At 39.7% G+C, this 21,724-nt stretch overlaps 1 protein-coding gene across 6 annotated transcripts in view; it reads left to right on the forward strand.

Moving 5' to 3' along the window:
• Positions 1 to 21,724, forward strand: part of INTU (inturned planar cell polarity protein) — a 116,746-nt gene that overhangs the window by 45,043 nt on the left and 49,979 nt on the right. For all 6 annotated transcript variants that reach the window (XM_032806016.2, XM_032806015.2, XM_032806017.2 and 3 more), the window contains 3 exons: positions 5,126 to 5,329; positions 11,537 to 11,655; positions 19,351 to 19,440. In XM_032806016.2, the coding sequence (XP_032661907.1) occupies positions 5,126 to 5,329; positions 11,537 to 11,655; positions 19,351 to 19,440 (413 nt within the window). The remainder of the gene's footprint in view (positions 1 to 5,125; positions 5,330 to 11,536; positions 11,656 to 19,350; positions 19,441 to 21,724) is intronic.

Consider the following 21,724-nt stretch of genomic DNA (forward strand, 5'->3'; position numbering starts at 1 on the left):
TTATTTTAAGTGGGGGAAGTAAGGAAGAGTGTTGTTTTGTTTTTTATTAAATGAATGACCATTAAAATGACCTTTTTTTTTTTTTTTTTTTTTTTTTTTTTAAATGGATGATTCTGTGAGCTGCCTGTTGTTGTAGCACTGATGTTGTAGTCCCACACGTTCCAGGTCTGCTTTTGAACTATCTCTATCCTTAAAGCCCAGAGTTGGGAGCAGCTAAACTTCTAGTCTGCTCCCCATTCCCAGATGACAGGATGATAGGGAAGCGAATGACTGAAGGTAAAAGGGGCAATTGTGGATGACAAAAGGTGGTTCTAGACATGGGAAGAAAGTCACTTCCAGCTTGTGTAGAGGAGGGCTAGTTTGAAGTTGTGCTTGTGGAGGTAGGGGTCAACCAGTCATTTCACCACTGCTAGAGATCATGTCATGTGTCACTGAAAAGTAACCACTTCTAAGGTAAAGGTGGCAGCTTTCCTCCACTCAGGAGAAAGTGAAGAATATCTTTAAATATTTGAAATGACAGAGAAATCTTAAGTAGACAGAATGTCAGAATTTAGCCATGACCCTGAGGCTTACAGCCATGTTCTCACAAAAGAATACAACACGCCTGTGTACACCAGCAGTGAATTTGTCCTTGTAACTGGTGTATAGAATTGATGATGCAGAATTTTGGATGCATGGTGGTACCAGCTGCTTAGAGTACTATATGTATAAATGATTTCAAAGTAAGTGATTATCACCATATTTAGATACTACATACAAATAAACTATGTGGAAAAAGTGTTATTTAGGTTGTAAAGTCAAGCACTCAAAAGGTAGGAAAAGCCAGATGCAGGTTGCCTGTGCAACTTTAATGTGGTTCCCCCTGTGCATTTTGATAAAGGCTGTAATTGATCACATACTATTTTTCCACAGGACTCTTGCCTCATTCAGTGCACAGGATGAATGGTGCTCACTGAATGAGATGGATGAATTCATATTTCCTAAGTCTTAGGAATCCTAAGTTCAGTTCTGGAGTGGAGTGTTGCTGTAGTGATTTTGAATCCTTCTCTCCCTGCCCCCTTTGCTCCTATTAACCTGCTCTGTCTGGCTTGCATTCCTATCCTTGTTTCTGCACCTCACCCCTCTGCATTTGAGTTAGAGGTCATCTTCCTCCTCCTCCTCCATGCTGCTTGGATGCCAGCAGCAGGAGCACTCAGAGCACAAAAAAAGATTGTGTCTCCTTCAATTCTGCTACCCAGCTCCACAGAAGCCCCTGGCAGCTGGGTGGAGCAATTATAGGGAACATTCTACTCAATGCCTGTATCCTTGGAGTGGTGCGTGCTCTGTACAGATGGAATCTTTGGAGAATATTGCCAGCGTCTATTAAACTTCTACTTTGTGCAAATTGTGATTTTCAGAGTCTTATAACTTGGCTAAATTTGGATGGCTTTTTATGAGGAAAGCAAAAGGTATAGTAACTGCTCCTACAGAATAGAGATTCTAGAGTTTCTCAATGAAATGGTTGTAAGAATTTTTAAAGTGGGCAAAACAACATATTTTTCCCTAACTGTATTCTTGTAAATCACTGAACCATTTTAGTTGGAACTTTTCAAAAATGTTCAGTCGAAGGCAGACACCTGGCATGGAAAATTTCAGCCTGAACTGTTAGTTTGGCAAGTTATAAGCTACTGAAAACAGGGTTTGAAAACAGGGTTTTATAACAGGGAGGTGCAAGGCAACTTTAAATAGGCAACACTACCATCTCTGCACATAATAAAAGCCATCTTTTTGGATATTTGGCTTTCTTGGTATTCAGATTTTCCTTTTTCTTAATATGATTCATGTCAGCTGTGTCTTCTTTAACCAGAAACTCTCCTGAAGCTGGAAAAGGGAATGCCCAAGAGTGGAAGATACAAGATTGTCTTAGAGGATTTTCCCCTTTCCCATATGGAAGGAAGGGGAGACCATGCACAACCACTAACTCTGTGGCATCATTTTGTCCTGTCTCCAGACATCATGTTGTTTTTGTATTATTTGTAGCATCTAGGAGCCCCAGTCATGAATGAGGACCTCATTGTGCTAGATGCTGAACAAAAATATTGTCCATGCCCCCAAAGAATGTACATTCCATGTATGATAAGCAGGGCCGGCTCTAGCAATTTCGCCACCCCAAGCACGGCGGCACGCCACGGGAGGCACTCTGCCGCTCGCCGGTCCTGCGGCTCCAGTGGACCTCCTGCAGGCATTCTTGTGGAGGGTCCGATGGTCCCGTGGCTCCAGTGGAGCTGCTGCAGGCGTGTCGGCGGAAGGTCTACCGAAGCTGCAGGACTAGCGAACCCTCTGCAGGCACGCCTGCGGCAGGTCCACCGGAGCTGCTTGCCGCCCTCCCAGCAACCGGCAGAGCGCCCCCCGCGGCGTGCCACCCCAAGCACACGTTTGGCACGCTGTGGCCTGGAGCCGGCCCTGATGATAAGAGATGAGAGGTAGATACAGGCAAATGGGGGAGTCCAAAGAAACAATGAGAGCATGATAGACAGTGGTCACAGCACATCAGCTGCATGTCTGTTATCAAGTTTTTTGTAGATTTCACAGCAAAGGGGAGTTTTAAATGGGAGATTTGAAGGGAGGAAATGAGGTGGTTTTGTGGATGTTTATGAGGAGCTCACATGTATGAGGGGCAGCATAGGAGAAATCACAATGTTATTTGAAAATGTACCAAATGATTGATGGAGACTGGCATCGCTGGCAGAGTGGAGGTGAAAGTCAACATCTCAGTGTTTGAGAGAGGATAGGAAGGGGGGAGTATCCCTTGGCTTGGAAAATGGTAGAACTGAAGGAGGAGGGAACATATGTTGTGAAGGTTGTCAGCGTGGGCACAGGTTTTCCACCAGACACACTTAGCAGGAGTGAAGGAAGCAGGTATTGGGGGTGAGCCTGAGCTGTGGGTGGCAGTGACAGAATAGAGATGCAAAAGAGGCAAAGGTGAAGGATAGTTAAGCATGGAGAGAATCAACAACAATATCAATGGGAGAAAGTGAAGAGACATAGAGAACAGAAGAGAAGTCATCACCATTGCTGTACTAGAAGTCACTGAAGGGTCTGCGAGAGGGAGGGGGCAGATGAGAGATGCTGAAAGAGACCAGATGATGGTCAGAGAGGGGAAACTCAGTGATGGATCAGAGTTGAAAGCAGTGCTTGATGAAGATCATCTCAAGTGAATGTCCTTTTGGTGAGTGGGTGAGTTGAACCAAGGCTGTAGGTCAAATGAGGAGGTAAGGGTGAAAAGATGGGTGGCTAAAGGGTGGGTGGGTCATCAAAATGGAAGTTTGAAGCCACTGAAGATATCGATGGGAGAGTATGATGAGAGGAAGAGGAAGAGCCATGAGCTGAAATCAGAGAAAAGAAGAGTGATGGGGAGGAGCTGGGTGGGTAGGAAATGACACCAACATGGAGGGGGAGAGGGAAGAAGAGTTGGATGCAGTGCTGCTCAAAAGAAGAGAGAGGGCAAGGGGGAAGAGGAAGAGGTTGGAAGTGGCAGGAATGGGAGAGGAGAAGCTCAAGGCCATCAGTGGGAAGGGGAGATCGGGAAGTGGAGGGTCAGATGTCGAAATGGTTGCAGTACATGGTAGTCTTTTTGCTCTTTCTTGGCAAGCATGAATACTGTATACTGTCCATATCGCTTGCTAGATTTTCTTTGAAATATTTTTTTTTCCCACACACACTACTTGCTTTTGTTCAGGCTTCTTAAGCTTAATTGCTATTGAGGAAGCATGACTGTTTTTTTTTTTCCTCACATCAGTTACCCTAGTTCACTGGACCGAACCAAAGTTCCAGTAAAGTCAATGACAAAGCTCCCATTGGCTTTAAATGGAGACAGCATTTTAGCATGTAGTATACTGCCTCTGGAACTTTTGTCTGATCAGATATTTTGAAGTTAATTTCCAAATGGGCAAACAAGCCTTCACCAGGAAGGTAAAACCTTTTTATTTCCCCTTTCTGAGAGGTACAATTTTAGGCTCAAACAAGAAATAAAAATTTCTTTGTTTTCCCTATCCCATACGTACTGTGTAGTTTTCATTAAAAAAGGATTTTATTAATTAATTTAATCATTTTTAAATTACTTTCATAAGCCTCCTGTACATAAAATGCAGATATAAAAACACATTTTGAAAAATGAAGAATCCAGTTCCAAACCCAACTTATACTTGGATTTTATGTTGTTTAAAATTCCAATGTATGTACCCAAAGCTAAAAATTATACTTATTTTTAAAGAAAGTAATATAAAATAGTTGTCAGCAGTACAATTTTTTGTAAAATGGATTTAACCATTGTCTTTTTATAAATGAGTGTCACACTTTGTTAGAAGAATTGGGACGGCAGGTAACACAACAAATGTTTGTGCTTTCTACTGATGGTATATAAAAGATAGTTTGTAAATGTGCAATCATAAATCAGCAAAGCTCTTCTTTTCCTGCTTAATTTTTAAAAAAAAATGATACGGTAAGGAACAATGAAAATGTGCTGGCAAGTTAGTTTGTGGTGAAGAATTCAGTGGCCACTGAGTTCTAAAAATTTACTAAAAGGTTGTTGGTGGTTTGTGGTCCAACTTAAGTAGGTTACATTGTACTAATATACCTTTCTAAACTGATGAGTTTAAAATTTAAGGAAATACTTCTGAAAAAGAACCTTAAGAACATGTAAATGTGTAAATGATGCCATTTTGAAACAATTTTTATGTAATAATGTTTCAAAATGGTGGTGCTGGATTGTGTGTTCAAATAAATCCAGAGCAGGAAGTGTGTATTTCTGTTTTTAAAACCATAAAAAACAAGCATGAAAACATATCAAGCCACATGCCTAGTTCACATGGTTGACAAAACATGTAATCGCTGGCTTTATCATTGGTAATACATGGTTATATAACGTTGAATGTATAAGTGGCTTTCTTCAAACCACAGGGATTTTTCAATGCTTATGTCTTTTATGTGTTTCAAAATTTCTTTGTAGAGAACTCTCTCTACCACAAAAAAAGGATAGAAGAGATTACAGTTCTTCTTAAAGCCAAAATATATTTTTATGTATTTGACATTGAACATGACTTTAAGTATAGCTCCATTTTTATAATATATTTAATTATTTTAATAGGTGAAACTTACATTTGAAACTTCAGTCTTTGAGCATGAAGGAACATCTCAACAAAGGTATAAACAGGCACAGTCCACTATGAACAATCTCATCAAGCTTCTATGGGGAGATGATAATATAGACCTTCAGCTGGTTATCCAAGGCATGCCTCATATTGTTATGTACCTCACGCTTAAATTGGACTCTGAAACATCTAAGGATGAGGTATGTGATCAACCAAATGAAGCAAAAGACAGGCAGGATTCAGTTTAAATCAATAGATGTCAGTAAATGTTGATTTCAGGTGACACACTGAAATGGATGGAAAAAAAATCCATCAGTAACAGTCAGTGCAGCCTCCTCCTACACCTTGCACCTGCAGGGATGTAGTGTCACCAGCCCTGTAGCAGTGCAGAAAGCCCTCTGCAACTGTGTTGTCACAGGAGTGAGTGAGGTGGGCTGTGACAGTGGACCCACAGAGGGCGTAGCCATAGAGACAAAGATTCTGGATCCATGTGGGTGCTGGGAAGGCTGTAGTTCTAGCAGGGTAGAACAGAAGACCCCTGGCCAGGCCTGCGAAGAGGAGGAGGAGAACAAGCTCCCAGTTGCAAGGGAGGCCACCCCAATGCTGAATGGGTCTGTCCTGTGCAGGAACTGTTCGGTAACGAGGTGGCCTTCCCAAGTGCTGGCTCTTCCTCCTCCTTACAGCTCTGGCTAGGGTTCTCTGCTTTGCCTCTACCCTACCTCAGCTTAATTTCCTGCAACTAAAAATTAAAATAGTTAAAAAAATAAAAAGTTAAAAATACAAATTAATTAGTGTGAATTGCAAAAAAATTAAAAATCAGATTTTGCTGAGTCTAATTATAATGATGTCAATTGTTGTGACTTTAAATAAAGGTACCTCATGTTTACTAATACTTTTCTACGTGATTCCATCTTATGGTCAAAGTATCTGCAAGTTATTATGTCTATTATAGAAATCAGGCCTGAAATTCCAGGAAAAAGTTAGGAGTCCAGCTTACAATCTTTAATTGAGTTTTGAAACACTGCAGCACTGCTGAAGATCCCTCAATAAAATACATTACTATAAGTTCTTAGAAATAAAGTGAGAAGGAATATCTTCAGGTTTTTACAATTACCTGCCACATTCTTATCGTGCTGCTTTTGAACATTGCTTTATAAATGTAAAGCACTATACAAGTACAAAGCATCCTAACTCATCAGAATTTTTTTTGTGAGAGAAGCTGGTAGAAAACCCTATATTTAAGTTGCTTAACACTTTCCATTATAAAGGATTCATGGGACCTTTTCTTTGAGAAATATTACCATTTCCATTGTTTGTAGCAGGCCATCGATATTAGGCACGAACAACACCCTCATGCTCCAGAAATGCCCTTTCTTTGTCCTATGAAATTCCATTCAGTTTTTGCTGAGATATAAACTGTTGAGAATTGCTATTTCCTTTCTCTCACTTTTATGTTTGTCGGGAAAATGTTTTCAGAGTGCAAGTACAGCTGAACACACGAACATTCTAAGGTTGGGTTCATTCCGTTCACAAAGCAGAAGCAGCACATGCTGTACGAGAAATGACTGGGAATTATCAGAACATCTGTGGCAGGTTGGGAGAGAGAGAAGCCCAGCCCAGCTCAACTATATCTGCCCTTGACCCAACATGACCAGGGCCGCTTTAGGAGCATCACATGGGGCAGCAACCAGGCTCCCTACCCTAAATTGCCCCTGGACTCAGCACTTAGTCCCAGGAGCCCATTCCCCCTCACTCTTGAGCACTATATAGAGCAGGACCTTTCCAAAATCCCAGGGTAGCAGGTGAGAGGAAAAAGCTGGGCCAGGCTATGTTCTTTTCCTCTCTTGCTGCTGACTAATGCCTAGTGGTCCATCCCTCTGCTGGGATAACATCTTTCTCCAGTTGTCAATTAATGCAATTTGTCCTTAGTTTAAGTGGCAGATGTCTTCACTGCAATGATGATAGTTAGGGTTTAAATTCTTCTGAAAATGCATTATGGAGTGGAGAGTATTACAAATGCACATAAAGGAATTTGTTTTTACTGTTTTCCTTTGTGAGAGAGAGGAGGGTAACCTAAGAAATTACTTTAACCCCTGTTCTTTCCCCTACATTTAAAAACAAAAAAACAAAAAACTGTTTAGTTTGCAAAATCAAACTCTTGAAAGTAAGGATATGTCAGATTTACAACTACTTAATTCAGCCCCTTGTGTGTATGTCTTATGATACTGTTGCATGTTTTTTTCTGCAGGACTGCTGCTTCAGTCAGTGTATAGTATGGACAGAGGGGAGCAGAATTAATGCTACACAGGCAACTATAAATCTGGCATTTCCTAACTTTTCAACCCTAGTAATGTTCTTTGAAAACATACACACTCTTACCCTCCCACCCCCCATTGGGATAAAGGCTACATTATAATACTATAAGCCAGCAGTTCTCAAACTGTGGGTCAGGATCCCAAAGTGGGTCGTGACCCCATTTTAATTGGGTCGCTAGGGCCAGCATTAGACTTGCTGGGACCCAAGGCTGAAGCTGAAGCCTGAGCTCCACGCCCACCTGGGGCAATGGGTCTCGGGCTACAGCCCCCTCTCCTTCCACCAGGGGTGGCAGGGCTTGGCCTACGGCCCCCTTTCTCCCCACTCACAGCGGCGTGGCTCAAGCTCCAATGTGCTCCCTCTGCCCAAGTCATGTAGTAACTTTTGTCAGAAGGAGGTGCAATGATGTTTGAGAGCCCCTGCTGTAAGCTTTGCTTTTCAAGCCTCTCTCATGTCATATGGGAGACTACACTTTCATGATCAGAGGTGGCTATGGTACAAAGTAATTTATACAAATGTCTTTTATAAATCCTTCAGGGCCACTCTGGTTCACTTTCTTCTGTTTTTTGCAACCTAAGACTTCTCCCATTAATATACAGAAAATCTCAGAACATTTCTCTCTCCGGTATTTTCCCACAATAAGAACGTATAAGGTATTCTCAACTGGCAATGGAATAAATATAAGAAGCTTAGTCAAAGTTCACTTACAATATGTTGCGAATGATTAATTTTTCTTTTTAAAATCTTATGCAGCAGCTCCTTGTCCCCATTCATCCAATATGGACTATATGGTAAAGCTAGAGACAGTTGTCTTATAAAGAAAGAGACAGCATTGTCCTGGTGAAACATATAAACTTAATATTACTAAAATAGTGAAAAAATGCAAGGATAACCAAGGCTTATCTGGTTTCAGAGTTACTAGTTTCCTCATTAGGAGGTAGTTAAATGTGGCACATGTACAGTCCCTGCGCTTGGGTGTGCGAGGGCCACTCCCTCAGTACCTAGGGTGACCAGATCTCCCAATTTTATAGAGACAGTCCTGATATGTGGGGCTTTTTTTATATGGGCTCCTATTACCCCTCACCCCGTCCCAATTTTTCACACTATCTGGTCACCCTATCGCTACCCCACATGGCACCCATTGTCCTATCCCTTCTCCACACTTTTCTGTGATACAGGACTGGCACATAAGGAGTAGTACACTACACCCTTGAAAAAGAAGTTGCAGCTGGCCTGCTCCCCCTACATTCCAGGGATAAATTCTTCTCTGAGCAACCCCAGAGGTGGTGCAGTCTTAAACAGCCACTAATGCTGTCTTGTGCCTAAATGGCACAATTGAGCTCTTAAAAACATACATTTTACCAAAAGAACGCCATGCCTTTTGGAGAAAATTGTCCTGAATGTTATCCTATTAACAGTGAATGAATAAGGATATGCTGTTCCAGATTCCAGAGCTTACGTAGTTTGGATTAGAAATGAAGAAACATATCTATCTGTCTTCTATAAGTGATCCTTTACTGGGCTTTTTATCTCTATCTTGTGGCTGATTTGGTGTGCAGATCACATCTTAGCCTCATTAGTAAATCATAGCAATTTATTCTAGTTTCTCCCATTTATGAGCCCAAGGCACTTAAAAGCAGAATTAAAGAATCCTAAGCCTCACAGAGCTCTGGCTGTTGTATCATAATGTAAAAGTCATCTGCCCTATAAGAAAATTAGTCTTCCATGTAATCACGGGTTCAGCTGGTAGGTTGGGTCTCAGTTGGGCTTTTTAGAACAAAGTAAATATTTCATTCCATTGTAACAGTTTTTTGTACTTGGACAGTCTTCCAGTGATTTCATGTTTTAAGAGAATAATGTTATTCATGTCTTTTCTAAATGATTGGTATCAGTATTGGAAGAATTTGTTTAGTTTCTATGTAAAGCAAGGATTATTGAGCAACTAATGAGACCCTGTTGGCTTTTACAAATACTTACCATGTAAATTTTGCAGTAATAGTTCCTATTTTAATAGCTTTTGAATGAATCTTGCAGCGCTCACAGTCTTCTTGTGTACAGCAAAGCAGCAGACTATTGTCTCCTTTCACTACGGTGTAAGGACAACTTAAAACATCCTTTGTCAGTGTCCTGTGTTTGAAGGTTGTGGGAGGTTTTTAGCTGGTCCTCTCTATTTTGACAGGAGTCCTTTCAGCCATCTGTGCCAAGACTGTTCTAATTAAAGCAAACTGTTTCTTTGCAGTTCATTATATGAGAAGTGAGGATAATGGAAATAGAAGAGGTGGGATTTACTAACAAAAGAATATTTCCAAGCAATATTTTAGTGTTCTGTTCAGAAAATATTGTATTCTTTTAAGATTAACTACTTTGTCATTTATTAATTCAATTGTCTAAATGGTGCAAAGGCCAAGGACAAAATGACACTTTTCAACTTGCTTGGAAGACAACTGATCTGCTTGTGTGGTGATAGATACTAAACCTTACTAACTCATTAATATATAGTTGGTGCTGCTGGGATCTTTTGTTATGTTTGTCTTTTCTTTCCCTGGGAAAGTGTATAGTTATTTTGCAAATGAACAGTGAACTTTCCCCTGTTCATTGGGAAAGAAAAGATTTTTTTTTCCCTAACCCATTGCAATGCTGTAATTAGAAAAGGCTTTTTTTCTTTATGAGAGGTTGATGCAGAAAATCCTTGTTGCAAACGAGTATTTAAAAATAGAGCTAATTAAATTGAATGAAAGTGGCAGAGCTTGCCAGTTCTCTCAATAGCAAGACTTGAAATTCTTTTAATCTGATTGAAAAGAAAATTTCCCAACAAAATTTTGGCACAGTCACTGTTGCTTTTATTTGTTAAGAAAGATAATTTAATTTTTAATAGTATCTCCTGACCTCTCTATCTTGGGTTGACTTGATATTTGAATTAGATTATTTCCAGGCCATCTAATAAAGATTGAAAACACTGTATAGGTTGCAGTATCTCTATAGGTATCAGTTATTAGCTCTGTACATTTTCATGGGTTGACAAACTACTCCAAGAATGTGAGCATTATTATCCTTTAGTTTATTATTCCCACACAAAAGTGCTTTAAGTTAAAGGTTTCTGAAGTAATTAATATAAATGTTATGTAAAATAGGTAACTACAGCATTTTCCTTTAAGAACCTAGGAATTTAAAAGAGTGGAAAGAATCAGGTAAATCATTTAACTAAAGATTTATTACCCCTACAATTACTGATTCTGCAATTTTTTGCCCTGAGGCAGACTTCTGCTCCTGTGCAACCACGTGTAAACAATTGCATGCTCAGCACCATATTTGTTAATGACCTATGAATTATTTCAGTATGTACCTACTAATATCTTGCTTTATATGCAAATATATCATCAATGATGTATGTGTAGAAAGGCTATGTATTTATGTTGTAGTTTAGGGCCTGATCTTTAGAGGAGCTGTAAACCGACAACTCCATAATTGAAAAATGAAGAAGGCTGTGGTTCTATTATGCTCGCCATTTTGAGTAAGGGGTTCACAGATTTCCATTTAAGAGCTAGATCACATGTTCAGATTGCTGAACAAACACGAACAAATCTGATTCCACGGGACTGTTGTTTTTTAAAATTACAGTATTTTTAAGATGTGAAATTCTTTAATATGTTTTTAATTTTTGTATATATTTGCCCTCATAATAAAGATTTACAAAAGTCTCTTTTTTTACAAACATATATATATACAGGGCCGGCTCTACCATTTTTGTTGCCCCAAGCAAAAGAACTGCCGAAGCGCACAAAAAAAAAAAAGCGCTCCAACTGTGCCGCCCGAAGAATGGATGGAATGCTGCCCCTTAGCATGTGCCGCCCCAGGTACATACTTCCTATGCTGGTGCCTGGAGCCGACCTTGTGTATATATATGCACATGCTTAAAAACTTTGCAAGTTTGTAGCAAGGTCTGGAAATCCCCCAGCAAACCAGTGCTAGATAACATGCTGGAGAGGTGTGTGATAAAAAGTTTTCAAGTCCAAAATAACTGATGTTGCGGATATACTTTTTCCTTAGCAATCTTTTCCTTTGCTTAACTAACTGATAATTTGATATCCTGACAGCAAGAAATTCTTTACCAATATCCCATATCAGAAGCATCCCAAAAGCTGAAAAGTGTGAGAGGAATATTTCTCACTCTCTGTGATATGCTGGAAAATGTGACTGGAGCCCACATCATCAGGTAACAGTATTCTCAACTTAATACAAAACCTTTTTGTTTATTTTTTAACTTCCCTTTCTTTTTATTTATACTGAAGAAAACATCTGTGCATCAGGCTTTGTTGTTATGCCGAGTCAAAACCAGAATGAGTTTACCTTCTAATCTGTAATGTTTTATTTGGTATAGCCTGCTTGAAGTTGATCTGCCTAATGTGGCTGTACTGTGAATGGTCATGTGATATGGGGCTGTTTCTTTGCTTTAGGTCTCGGTAGCTAGAAATGTAGTATAATATGTAACATATCACAGGATCTGATCTTATGAACTCCCAGTCAACCGTGATCTAAATTCTTTAGCAAGATGCCTGGATTCTGTATCATTTTAGTAAGGTAGAATGGGCGTTCTGTAGCAGCTTAATTTAAATTAAAAAACTAAGATTTTAACTCAGTTACATATGAAAATGAGTGATAGTACAGTAACTCCTATTTATTAATTTTAGTATTAAATTAATTTTATTTCATGAGTTTTTGTTTTTGATTTGTCAACGATCTCAGCACATGACTGCATCATCTTTAAAGGTGCAGCACAGAATCTCACCTGTTTTGTTTTTTTTTAAGACTGTTTGCAGGCTCAAAAAAATGAGATTGCAACAGTTTTAAACTTAGTTCACATTTCAAGTTCAAGATTTTTTTCTCAGCTATAAAATCTGGGGCATAAAAGTTTTAAAAACTGAAAGCTTAAACCGTAGAACACATTTGCTTGGCAAATTCCACAGCCTGAGAATCTGAGAGTATGTCTACACTTAGAACTGGGGATGTGATTCCTGGCTCACACAGACATACTCACACTAGCTCGCATAGCTAAAAATAGTAGTATGGTCATGGTTGCACAGGCCATGGCAAGCGGCAGCATGAGCTAGGTAACCTACGTACAAACCAGCCTGGACTCCTTAGGTACATACACAAAGTGGTTGGCCCATGCAAATACTGCCAATGCTACTACCATGACTACACTATTATTGTTATCGCACTGCTTCAATGAGCTAGTGAAAGTATGTCTACATGAGCTGGGAATCACACCCCTACCTCCAAATGTAGATGTGGCCAGAGAATACATGGGACCCTGGTTATATGTAAGGTAGAGAGAAGTTAATGAAGCTGTATAAAAATGGGAAGAAGAAATCTTTGGGAACAGGAAGCCAGTGAAGGAAAAAGAAGAATAATGAGGATCAGCCATCTTCACAAACTAGAAGTAAGTTCCATTTTTAGTTCATGTTACTCCCTCTTGACCCCTGATTTATATATTCTGTGCCAATCACATCAGTCCATAAGTGTCTTAAGTATCAAGCCTGTCACAGTGAACTAATTATAAGTGGTAATTTTCAATGACTGACGTTCCTGCTCTATAACGTGAATATATACTGGATGGTACAATATAGTCACATGTGCACAAACAAACATTTAGCACAAGAACTGCTGTTGTCAGCCATTTTCTAAGGAAGCATTGGAAAGTTTTACCAGCTATACAGGTATATAGTTATAGTCGTATAATCCCCCGTGTGGACACTCTTATTCTGGTGTGATTGCCTTTTTCTAGTTCAGGTTAAATCCCTTCCAAAGCAACATAAGCTAAATTGAAAAAGGGCACTGTTGTACCAAAATAAAAGTATCTACATGGGGGAGAAGGGTTATGCTAGTGTTACTGCATTCGCTGAAATTTACACTTGATGTAACACAGAAAAATCTTTCCTATGTAGATAAGACCTAAGTGTGATGGAAAGGCTATGGCCTTTTCCAGTTTATGCAACTTGTTATTATTTCTTTTGAGTATCCTCTGCATATTCCTACTCCTGGGAAGCACCAGATGTTGGAACCTTCTCATTGCAGTTCAGATGTTGGAACCATCTCATAACAGTGCCCATTAGAGCGCTGGTGCATCCCACTTACCTCTTTCCTCAGCATTCCCAACATTATGAGGGCAAAGCTATTAAAAGGGGCGTGGGGCCCTCTGCTACCTTAGTTTCTTCCATCTGTTGCAGTACACGGATGGGAACCTCTCCGGATCCTTCTCTCAAAATAAAAATTGAGTGCCTTAGTTTAACAAGTAATGTAGTTAGTATAGATAGTTTTATTCTAATTATGCTATCTAATTGTTTAGAATATTGTTTTTATTGTTGGTATGCTTAGCAGTTAAACTCATCTACCAGTTTCATAGGGAATCCAAAGAGAGCCAGGTTTAAGAGGTATGCATCATGTACAGTGGCCTTCCTGACATTGGATGTCCATGTCAGATGCTTGATGTACCTAAGTGAGGGTGTGACAGAGTTGGAATAGCTTAGGGCTAGCTCATCGCTGTTTGCACTTTGTAAATGTCCCTGCATGGGCCAAACTGGAAGATAATTGATTAGGACTGGGTGATTAACCAGTTAACAAGGAGATTCAGCTCATCAGCTGGGGACTGTTAAATGGAAGATAGGAAGGGAGAAGGGAAGGCTGGAAGGAAAGGCCAAGAAACCTATGATTTCAGAGAGGCTGAAATCTCTCTCCCCCTGTGCGTAGAGCTACACTGAAATTTGGGGAAAACCTTATGGTGATGGGAAATGAAGCTGCATACATCTTTGTAAATAAAGTACATTGTGGTGAACTTAGGTAAGAGGGTATGAAGTCTACTTGCAAAGAGAAATCCAGGGTGAGGGAGCATCCTCTGTGACTGCGGTCACTTTGAATTCTGAAAAATTCTCCATTTGGGTTGAAATGTTCTATGCTTGATCTACGCTAAAGGGTGATTTTTATTTTTAAGAAGGGGGAAGTGTCCAAAAATAATTCATTTCTGACTACGCAGTGTGTATCCCCTTGCCCAGTTTGACAGATGCGGACTACAGCTCTCCCAGTATATAGAGCTGGACATGGATAATGGGCTGTTAGTCTCAAGTCACTTGTAGAACATCTTCCATGGTGAAGACTGTAAAGGCCTAACTGAAAACCCACAATGGAGTGCTCAGAAATCACAACAACAACACACCACCTGCCCTTAGCATCAGAAGGAGAAAGTCTTATTGTTCTTGTTGTTGTTGAAGCACAGAACTGGTAGAACTAATGATTTTATAGGGACTCCAAAGTGTTTACTACATTCTGAAAATTTTAAGATTTCATTTAATAAACAATGTAGGTTTCTACTTTTTTTCAGTAGACTAGGCACAGCTACCTAACAATAGATATGCTGATGCCTCGTTAAGTCTTACAGAAAACTGACTCCTGCCAAAAATTAGAAATAAAGGTCTGAATTCTGCTTCTTCAATGAGGTGTGAACTTCAGTACCTAAGATGGAACATTTAACACAATGCTAACTGCCCTTCTTCATTTTACTTTATTTAAATATTGGTTTATATTTTATCAGGTTGTCATGGGTCATTGTTTGAAAAATAGTGGAAAGCATTAGTTTCTGTATTGACCTGATATTAAAATAGGTAACTTATTCATATCAAAAATCTTCTTCATAGAAAATAGATATAAAAATAAATTGTGCTGTAAGCCTTATCTTTGAAGCCACTACTGGTGCTTTGTATTTGTGTTTATGTACACGTATAAAAATGTAAATACGTTGACTGCTGCCATCACTTTGTTGTTGTAGTGTAAATAGTGAAGATATTGGGCATTGTACCCTTCCATTTTGCTCTAAGCATTTTAGATAGATGCTGTGGTGCTGCTTCTTTTTTTTAAGCATCAAAACATTAAACTGCTGAGAAAATCTAGCGTTGTTTTTAATATTTTTGTTACTTTGTCATCTTCCCTGCCTCTTCTTTCTGTCTCCCTATACTGTGTGAATGCATTCTAATGCTCTGGCGATTATTGATTCAGCTGAAGTGTAGTTTTATTCAGGCTGAACACCAGCAGCATGTGCCAGACTGAGACTAAGTCCTCCACTTAAAATCTTAATTTACTTAACAGCATTTTTTTTTTAAAGTGAATTTGGTTGGAGTTAAGGGAGGAGGAGAGTTGTTTTCGCTTTTAAAAGGAACATGAAGATTATGTCCTGCAATGTAAGCTCTTTGGGGCAGGAGCAGTCTTTTTGTTCTGTGTTTGTGCAGTGTCTAGCACTAGCACACAACAAGCGATAAATAATAATGAAAACCTCTTTCCCCTTTTTAGGCAATCTCGGCACATCTAGGTTAAGTTTTCCTCCTATCTGATATTGTTGAAGTGCTTCTGGCACTTTGTGCTTACAAAAGAGTTAACATTTGCTAGTTCTGATTGATTCAATAATTGCTTCCTTGCCCCATCCCCCCCAGGTTTCAAAGTGGTAGCCAAGTTAGTCTGTATCAGCAAAAAGAATGAGGAGTACTTGTGGCACCTTAGAGACTAACAAATTTATTTTTCACATTATCTGTGTATGTAGATCTTCCTACTGTATTTTCCACTGCATGCTAAAAGTAGGTTTTAGCCCATGAAAGCTAGTTAGTCTCTAAGGTGCCACAAGTACTCCTCATTTTTTTGTGTGTGTGTGTTTTGTTTTGTTTTTTTTTTCCAGTTCTGATCTTGCTTCCTTGACACAACAGGGTGTTCTGCCCTTGGGTTTACGAATTGCAGCCTCCTGCTGTAACCATGATATATCAGTCTAGCCTATGACAGTTGTGAAAATGCTTCTCCCTTTACTGTAGCTTCCCTTTTCTAGTGTACATTGATTTCTTGCTTCATTTATTCACAAACTATTAGCATATACCTAGTCTGCATATTTTAGGCACCAGACGCTTACTACTAATTCTTGCACTTGCACATATGTTCTCCCTTGCATCCTCTTACATCTTATATACGTATGTACTTTGACTCACACTTCATCAGTCATAGCTAGTAATTATATGATTTTCTTGTAAATCCTTATGGATGCTGGATGGAGATTCTCCCACAGAGGCATTTTCTGACAGCTCCAAACTGTCTATAAACATCGTAAAACAAGGCAACCTATTTCTAGATGTCCTACATATTCTCTATTCTTGTTTTCAAGAAAAGGTTACAAAATCCATAAAAACTTAGACTGACTTTTGCTGGTAAAGAACTATATTTCCCAATTTTAGAGGAAAAACTAAAGTGTAAAATCATTTCTGATGGCTTCTAGAGGCTGTTAACATATTGTTGAAAAACGAAATAGAAAATACCAGTATTTTGTCCAACATTTCCTTAGTCAGAAAAGTAGCTTTTGATTTTCACCTCTGTTCATGTATGAGTTGTTGCTGAGTATATAATGAATTGCTGTGTTTTCTATTTTCTATACATATTTACTGCACTACTAGTATCTAACTTTTTGTTTGTAAAGAACATTAGAATATCTTAAGCTGGAGAAGACTAAGGTGGTCACTCTTGTGCCGGTGAATGGCAATGATCTTTAATTCTGTAATTCACTATTTTATAATATAAATATTGGATCAAAATAAAGTGATTTAATCATGGAGAGACAGCCTGAAAAAAATAAGTTTTTTAAACTATACTCTTTATGACATTATTTCAGGTTGATACAGTGATATCTTAATTTGCTATTTAAAATGTCTAAGCCTGTAATAGGAATGGTGGGGAAAGTAATACTTGTTGGAAATCCTGGGGTCTGTGAAAATTTCAGTACCATTATGCCTGTAGGACGTTACATCCACTAAGTCTGTCTGTGGTTTCATGTCCCCCATCAGAGTAGTATTTCAGCATCTCATAAACATTAATGAATTAATTGTCACAGGAATTGCATGATTTAGAAAATATTGTTACTCAGATTTTACAGATCAGGAACCAAGCTGAAGGAGATTAAGTAATTTGCTCAAAGTTGCACAGCAAGTCTGTGGCAGAGCCAGAAATTGAACCCAGACCTCTTAAGTCCCAATACAGTACTTTAATCACAAAGGCTACTTTCTCAGTCTTTTTTATTTAGTCAGAGAGTATTTACAGTCTTCTAAAACATCTTGTAGTTTAGCAGCAACCAACAAACTCAATCTGTTGGTTATATTTAATCTGAGACAGTCTGGTAACTAGATTATTAGATTCCAACTCTTTTTTGTCCCACTTCGCTCTCCATTTAAAATATATACATTCTCCATATACACCTCTACCCCAATATAACGCTACCCGATATAACACCAATTCGGATACAACACAGTAAAGCAGTGCTCCGAGGGGGCAGAGCTGCATGCTCTGGCGGATCAAAGCAAGTTCAATATAACATGGTTTCACCTATAACGCGGTAAGATTTTTTTGGCTCCCGAGGACAGTGTTATATCGAGGTAGACGTGTATTTCTGTGATTAATACACTGATACTGTAACAGTTCAGGCTTACCTCTGTCATTATTTCAGGTAAAAAAAAATGTCAAAGTACTGAAGTCTTGTTTCAAAAGAGACTGAGGAGCCAAAATCACTTGTAGGAAGTCTCAGATGAGACTATAACCAAGGTTTTGACCACTGAAAATGTTGCCCAGAGTCTATAACTGTACCACTTCCTGCTGAAATCCTGTTAATTTTGTAAGCTAAGTGAAAGACCTCTAAAGAACACCTTAATTGCTCAGAAAGAGATAATGGCATTCATCTCTCTGACATAGTACTTGGTTCCCACATGGGGCATGGAGTTACTTCAGGATTCTTTTGGTTGGAATGTAAAGCAAGTCCTCGCCATTTGTGGTAGTTTGTCCCAAGGCCCATTTTGTAACAATAGGGGCTTGAACCCTGGTGTCTTGGTCATTATACTTGGCCTGGCTAAATTCTCCCTGTAGTTTCCACTGGAAAAAGTATTCTGTATTTCTTATCTGAAACTCTTTTATGTACAGTAGTACTGCTTTGTACCATTAAATACAAATGACTGCATTTCAGTGGTTGAAGAACTAATCCCTGTACATACAGCTCATACAAAGTTACAGTTTATATAGTAGTGTGTAAGATATGTTGGATGTGAAGTGCTGCTTGTCTATAAGCTCATTACTATTAACAGCATGCTCTGCATGTTACTGTGCAGTTACACATTTTCTTCAGATATTTATACTTCTGGTGCCAGATCTGGTGGTCTATTCCTGGCCCAGTTTAGCAGTGCAAAGCTAGCATCCCTCTTATCAATAGACACTCCAAAGAAATCAGGAAGAGGCAATGAGGAGGCAAGGACCAGAAGAAAGCTGTTAAAGGGTAGTTCAGTGGCTATTGTCCTTGTAGCTCCAGAAGGCATTTTTCTAGCCTGAGAGGGGACAGAGCCTTTTGGAGCTCCCACATAGTAGAGAATTTTGACTGTCCTCAGTGCCCACTAGACTAAGCTGGGTGTGTTTTGAAAAAATCATTGATATAAATACATCTGAATTTAAAACTGAACAATATTTCAAATGTGTTTGCACTTTCCAGAAATGTTTTTCTTTGCCTTTTCTTTAGTTTGTTCCAGTATTCTGCTGTATTTAGAAAAAAAGGAAAGCTATCTAAAAGGTTTTTTGGTAACCGTTGGTGGAAATGTTAAGAAATAGATCTTATTGTTATGTTTTCCCATTATCCCTACCAATTTGTTTAAAAAATCTACTGCGCAGTAGATGATTACCTTACAAATAACTTAGAGTATGTGCTTCAAATTCCACAATTATAAATGCATTTGTGTAACCCAGCTGAATACTCAGTATTTAAGTGAGCATGAAGCTTTATATATTAACATTCAGAATAAATGATGACCCTTCATAAAGCCTAAGTAAACATTTTCTTCTGGCTTTATTTTTCTAGCTCATCCCTTTTTTTATGTGGGAAACTGGTTCAGGTGGTTTACTGGAAAGAATCTGACAAGTTGCTTGTGATTGGCCTTCCTGCAGAAAGGTGAGTGTTAAGCATAGCATGTTTATTTTTTAGAAGATGATTGAAATGTGCAAAGACCTGGGAATAGTAACTTTTTTATGTCAATTTAATATATGTATAGAACTATATTTTCAGTTGTATGGCTGGTAACTCTGCATCTATGTAGGAATTATTCAGTTTTCGATGTATGGAAAATCACTACCAAGAACTTGACAGAACTAGTTTGTCACTGAAAAAAATAGTGACTTTTATGAATACTTTAAATCCCCTGAACAAAAACTATTTGTGTGGAAAATTATAGTTAATGTGATGTATCTGATTTGGATTATAATCTTGTTGTAGCAGGGACTCTCTTCTTTATCTGAATTTACAGAGTTTAGCACAACGGGGCTGCAATCCTGATTTGGGGTCTGTAGGTGCTACTGCCATACAAATAACAGTAATAGTCAGTGCATGGTCAGGGAGTCAGGAACTCCCAAGTTCTTTTTCCCAGTTCTACCACTGATCTCTGTGTGACCATAAATAAGTCACTTAAAGGAAAAGTATTGTACAGTAACTGCTCACTTAAAGTCGTCCCGGTTAACGTAGTTTCATTGTTACATTGCTGATCAATTAGGAAACAGGCTCATTTAAAGGTGTGTAATGCTCCCTTCTAACGCTGTTTGGCAGCTGCCTGCTTTGTCCACTGCTTGCAGGAAGAGCAGCCCATTGCAGCTAGCTGGTGGAGGTTTGGAACCAGGGTGGACTGGCAGCCCCCCATCAGCTCCCCACTCCCCTAAGTTCCCTGTGCAGCAGCTGCCCAGCAGGCTAGCAATTTCAGCTGTCCCTCTCCCCACTGCCATGTGCTGCTCCTACCCTTTGCCTTGGAGCTGCTCCCCAAGACTCCTGCTTGCTGTGTGCAGGGAGGGGGGAGAAAGAGGTGGGGATAATGTCAGGGTGTCCCCCTCCCCCGTGCTCCTGCACCTCACTTAGCCTATCTTCCACAGAGAAGGGGGGGACACAAGACAGGGCTCAGGACGGAAGGAGCTTGCTGTCATCAACTGCAGTCTCAGCAAGCTGATCTAATTAACAAAGCAGTGTACTTAATGGGAAATGCGCATCGCGCACGCGCGCGCACACACACACACACTGTGTGTCTCTGTCTCGGTCTGTGATGCTGGCTCCCCTCCCTCCATTCCTGCTGTCTTGTAGAGTGTGAGAGTTAACTCTCGAGGGCTCAGCCAATTGCTAGTTCATCATTTAGCAGTAAGGCATTCACTGGGAAATATCCCACCCTCTGACTCCTCCACCTCAACCAAGCTTCACAATCATCATCACTGTGTACCAGTATTAAATTGTTTGTTTAAAACATTGTGTGTGTGTGTGTTTTCTTTTGTCTGGTGAAAAAACATTTCCTGGAACCTAAACCCCCTCATTTACATTAATTCTCATGGGGAAACTGGATTCCCTTAACAGCGTTTTGCTTAGTCTCATTTTTCAGGAACATAACTACAATGTTAAGTGAGGAGTTACTGTATATTGCTATTTAAGTATTGTGACGGAGCAAGGCCGGATGACTATAGTAAAGTCATGGGAGACAGATATATTAGCCACAGGCTAAACAAATTCTTGCTACCAGGATAAGCAAATGGCAGCTGCTCCAGGTCAATTAAGACACCTGGGGCCAATTAAGATCTTTCCAGAAGGCAAGGAAGACAGTGGGTTGATTGATACACCTGACGCCAGTCAGGAGCTGGCTGAACCTAGTTAAAAGTCTCCCAGTTAGTCAGGTGTGCATGAGTGTCAGGAACTGTAGGAGGAAGCTATTCTGTTGGAGGAACTGAGCAGTACAGACCATCTCAGGCACAAGGAAGGAGGCTCTCAGGTAAGGGTGAAGTAGATATTAAGGAGCTGGGGCTGCTGTGGAAAGTAGCCCAGGGAATTCTACGCATCCTGTTTCCAAAATTTCAGCTACCATAGCTGATACTATTAGGGTCCCTGGGCTGGAACCCGGAGTAGAGGGCAGACCCGGCTCCCCCCTTCCCTACTCTCGAATTAATCACTGAGACTAGGAGACTGTGCAAGGGAGAGTAGCTTCTCCTCACCTCCCTTGCTGACTTATGATGAAAATGGCTCAGTAGGCTGTGACTCTTGACTCTAGAGAGAAAAGGGCTACGTGGAAGGTCACAGTGAGCCTTTGAGGCTAGTGAAATCTGCCAGGAAGTGCGGGACCCACGGAGACAAGGACAGAGCTTTGTCACAGTATGCAGTGTATGTGTAGGACCCTACCAAATTTGCAGTCCATTTTGGTCAATTTCACAGTCAT

This window comes from Chelonoidis abingdonii, chromosome 5 (genome assembly GCF_003597395.2).
Source record: "Chelonoidis abingdonii isolate Lonesome George chromosome 5, CheloAbing_2.0, whole genome shotgun sequence".
NCBI lineage: Eukaryota > Metazoa > Chordata > Testudines > Testudinidae > Chelonoidis > Chelonoidis abingdonii.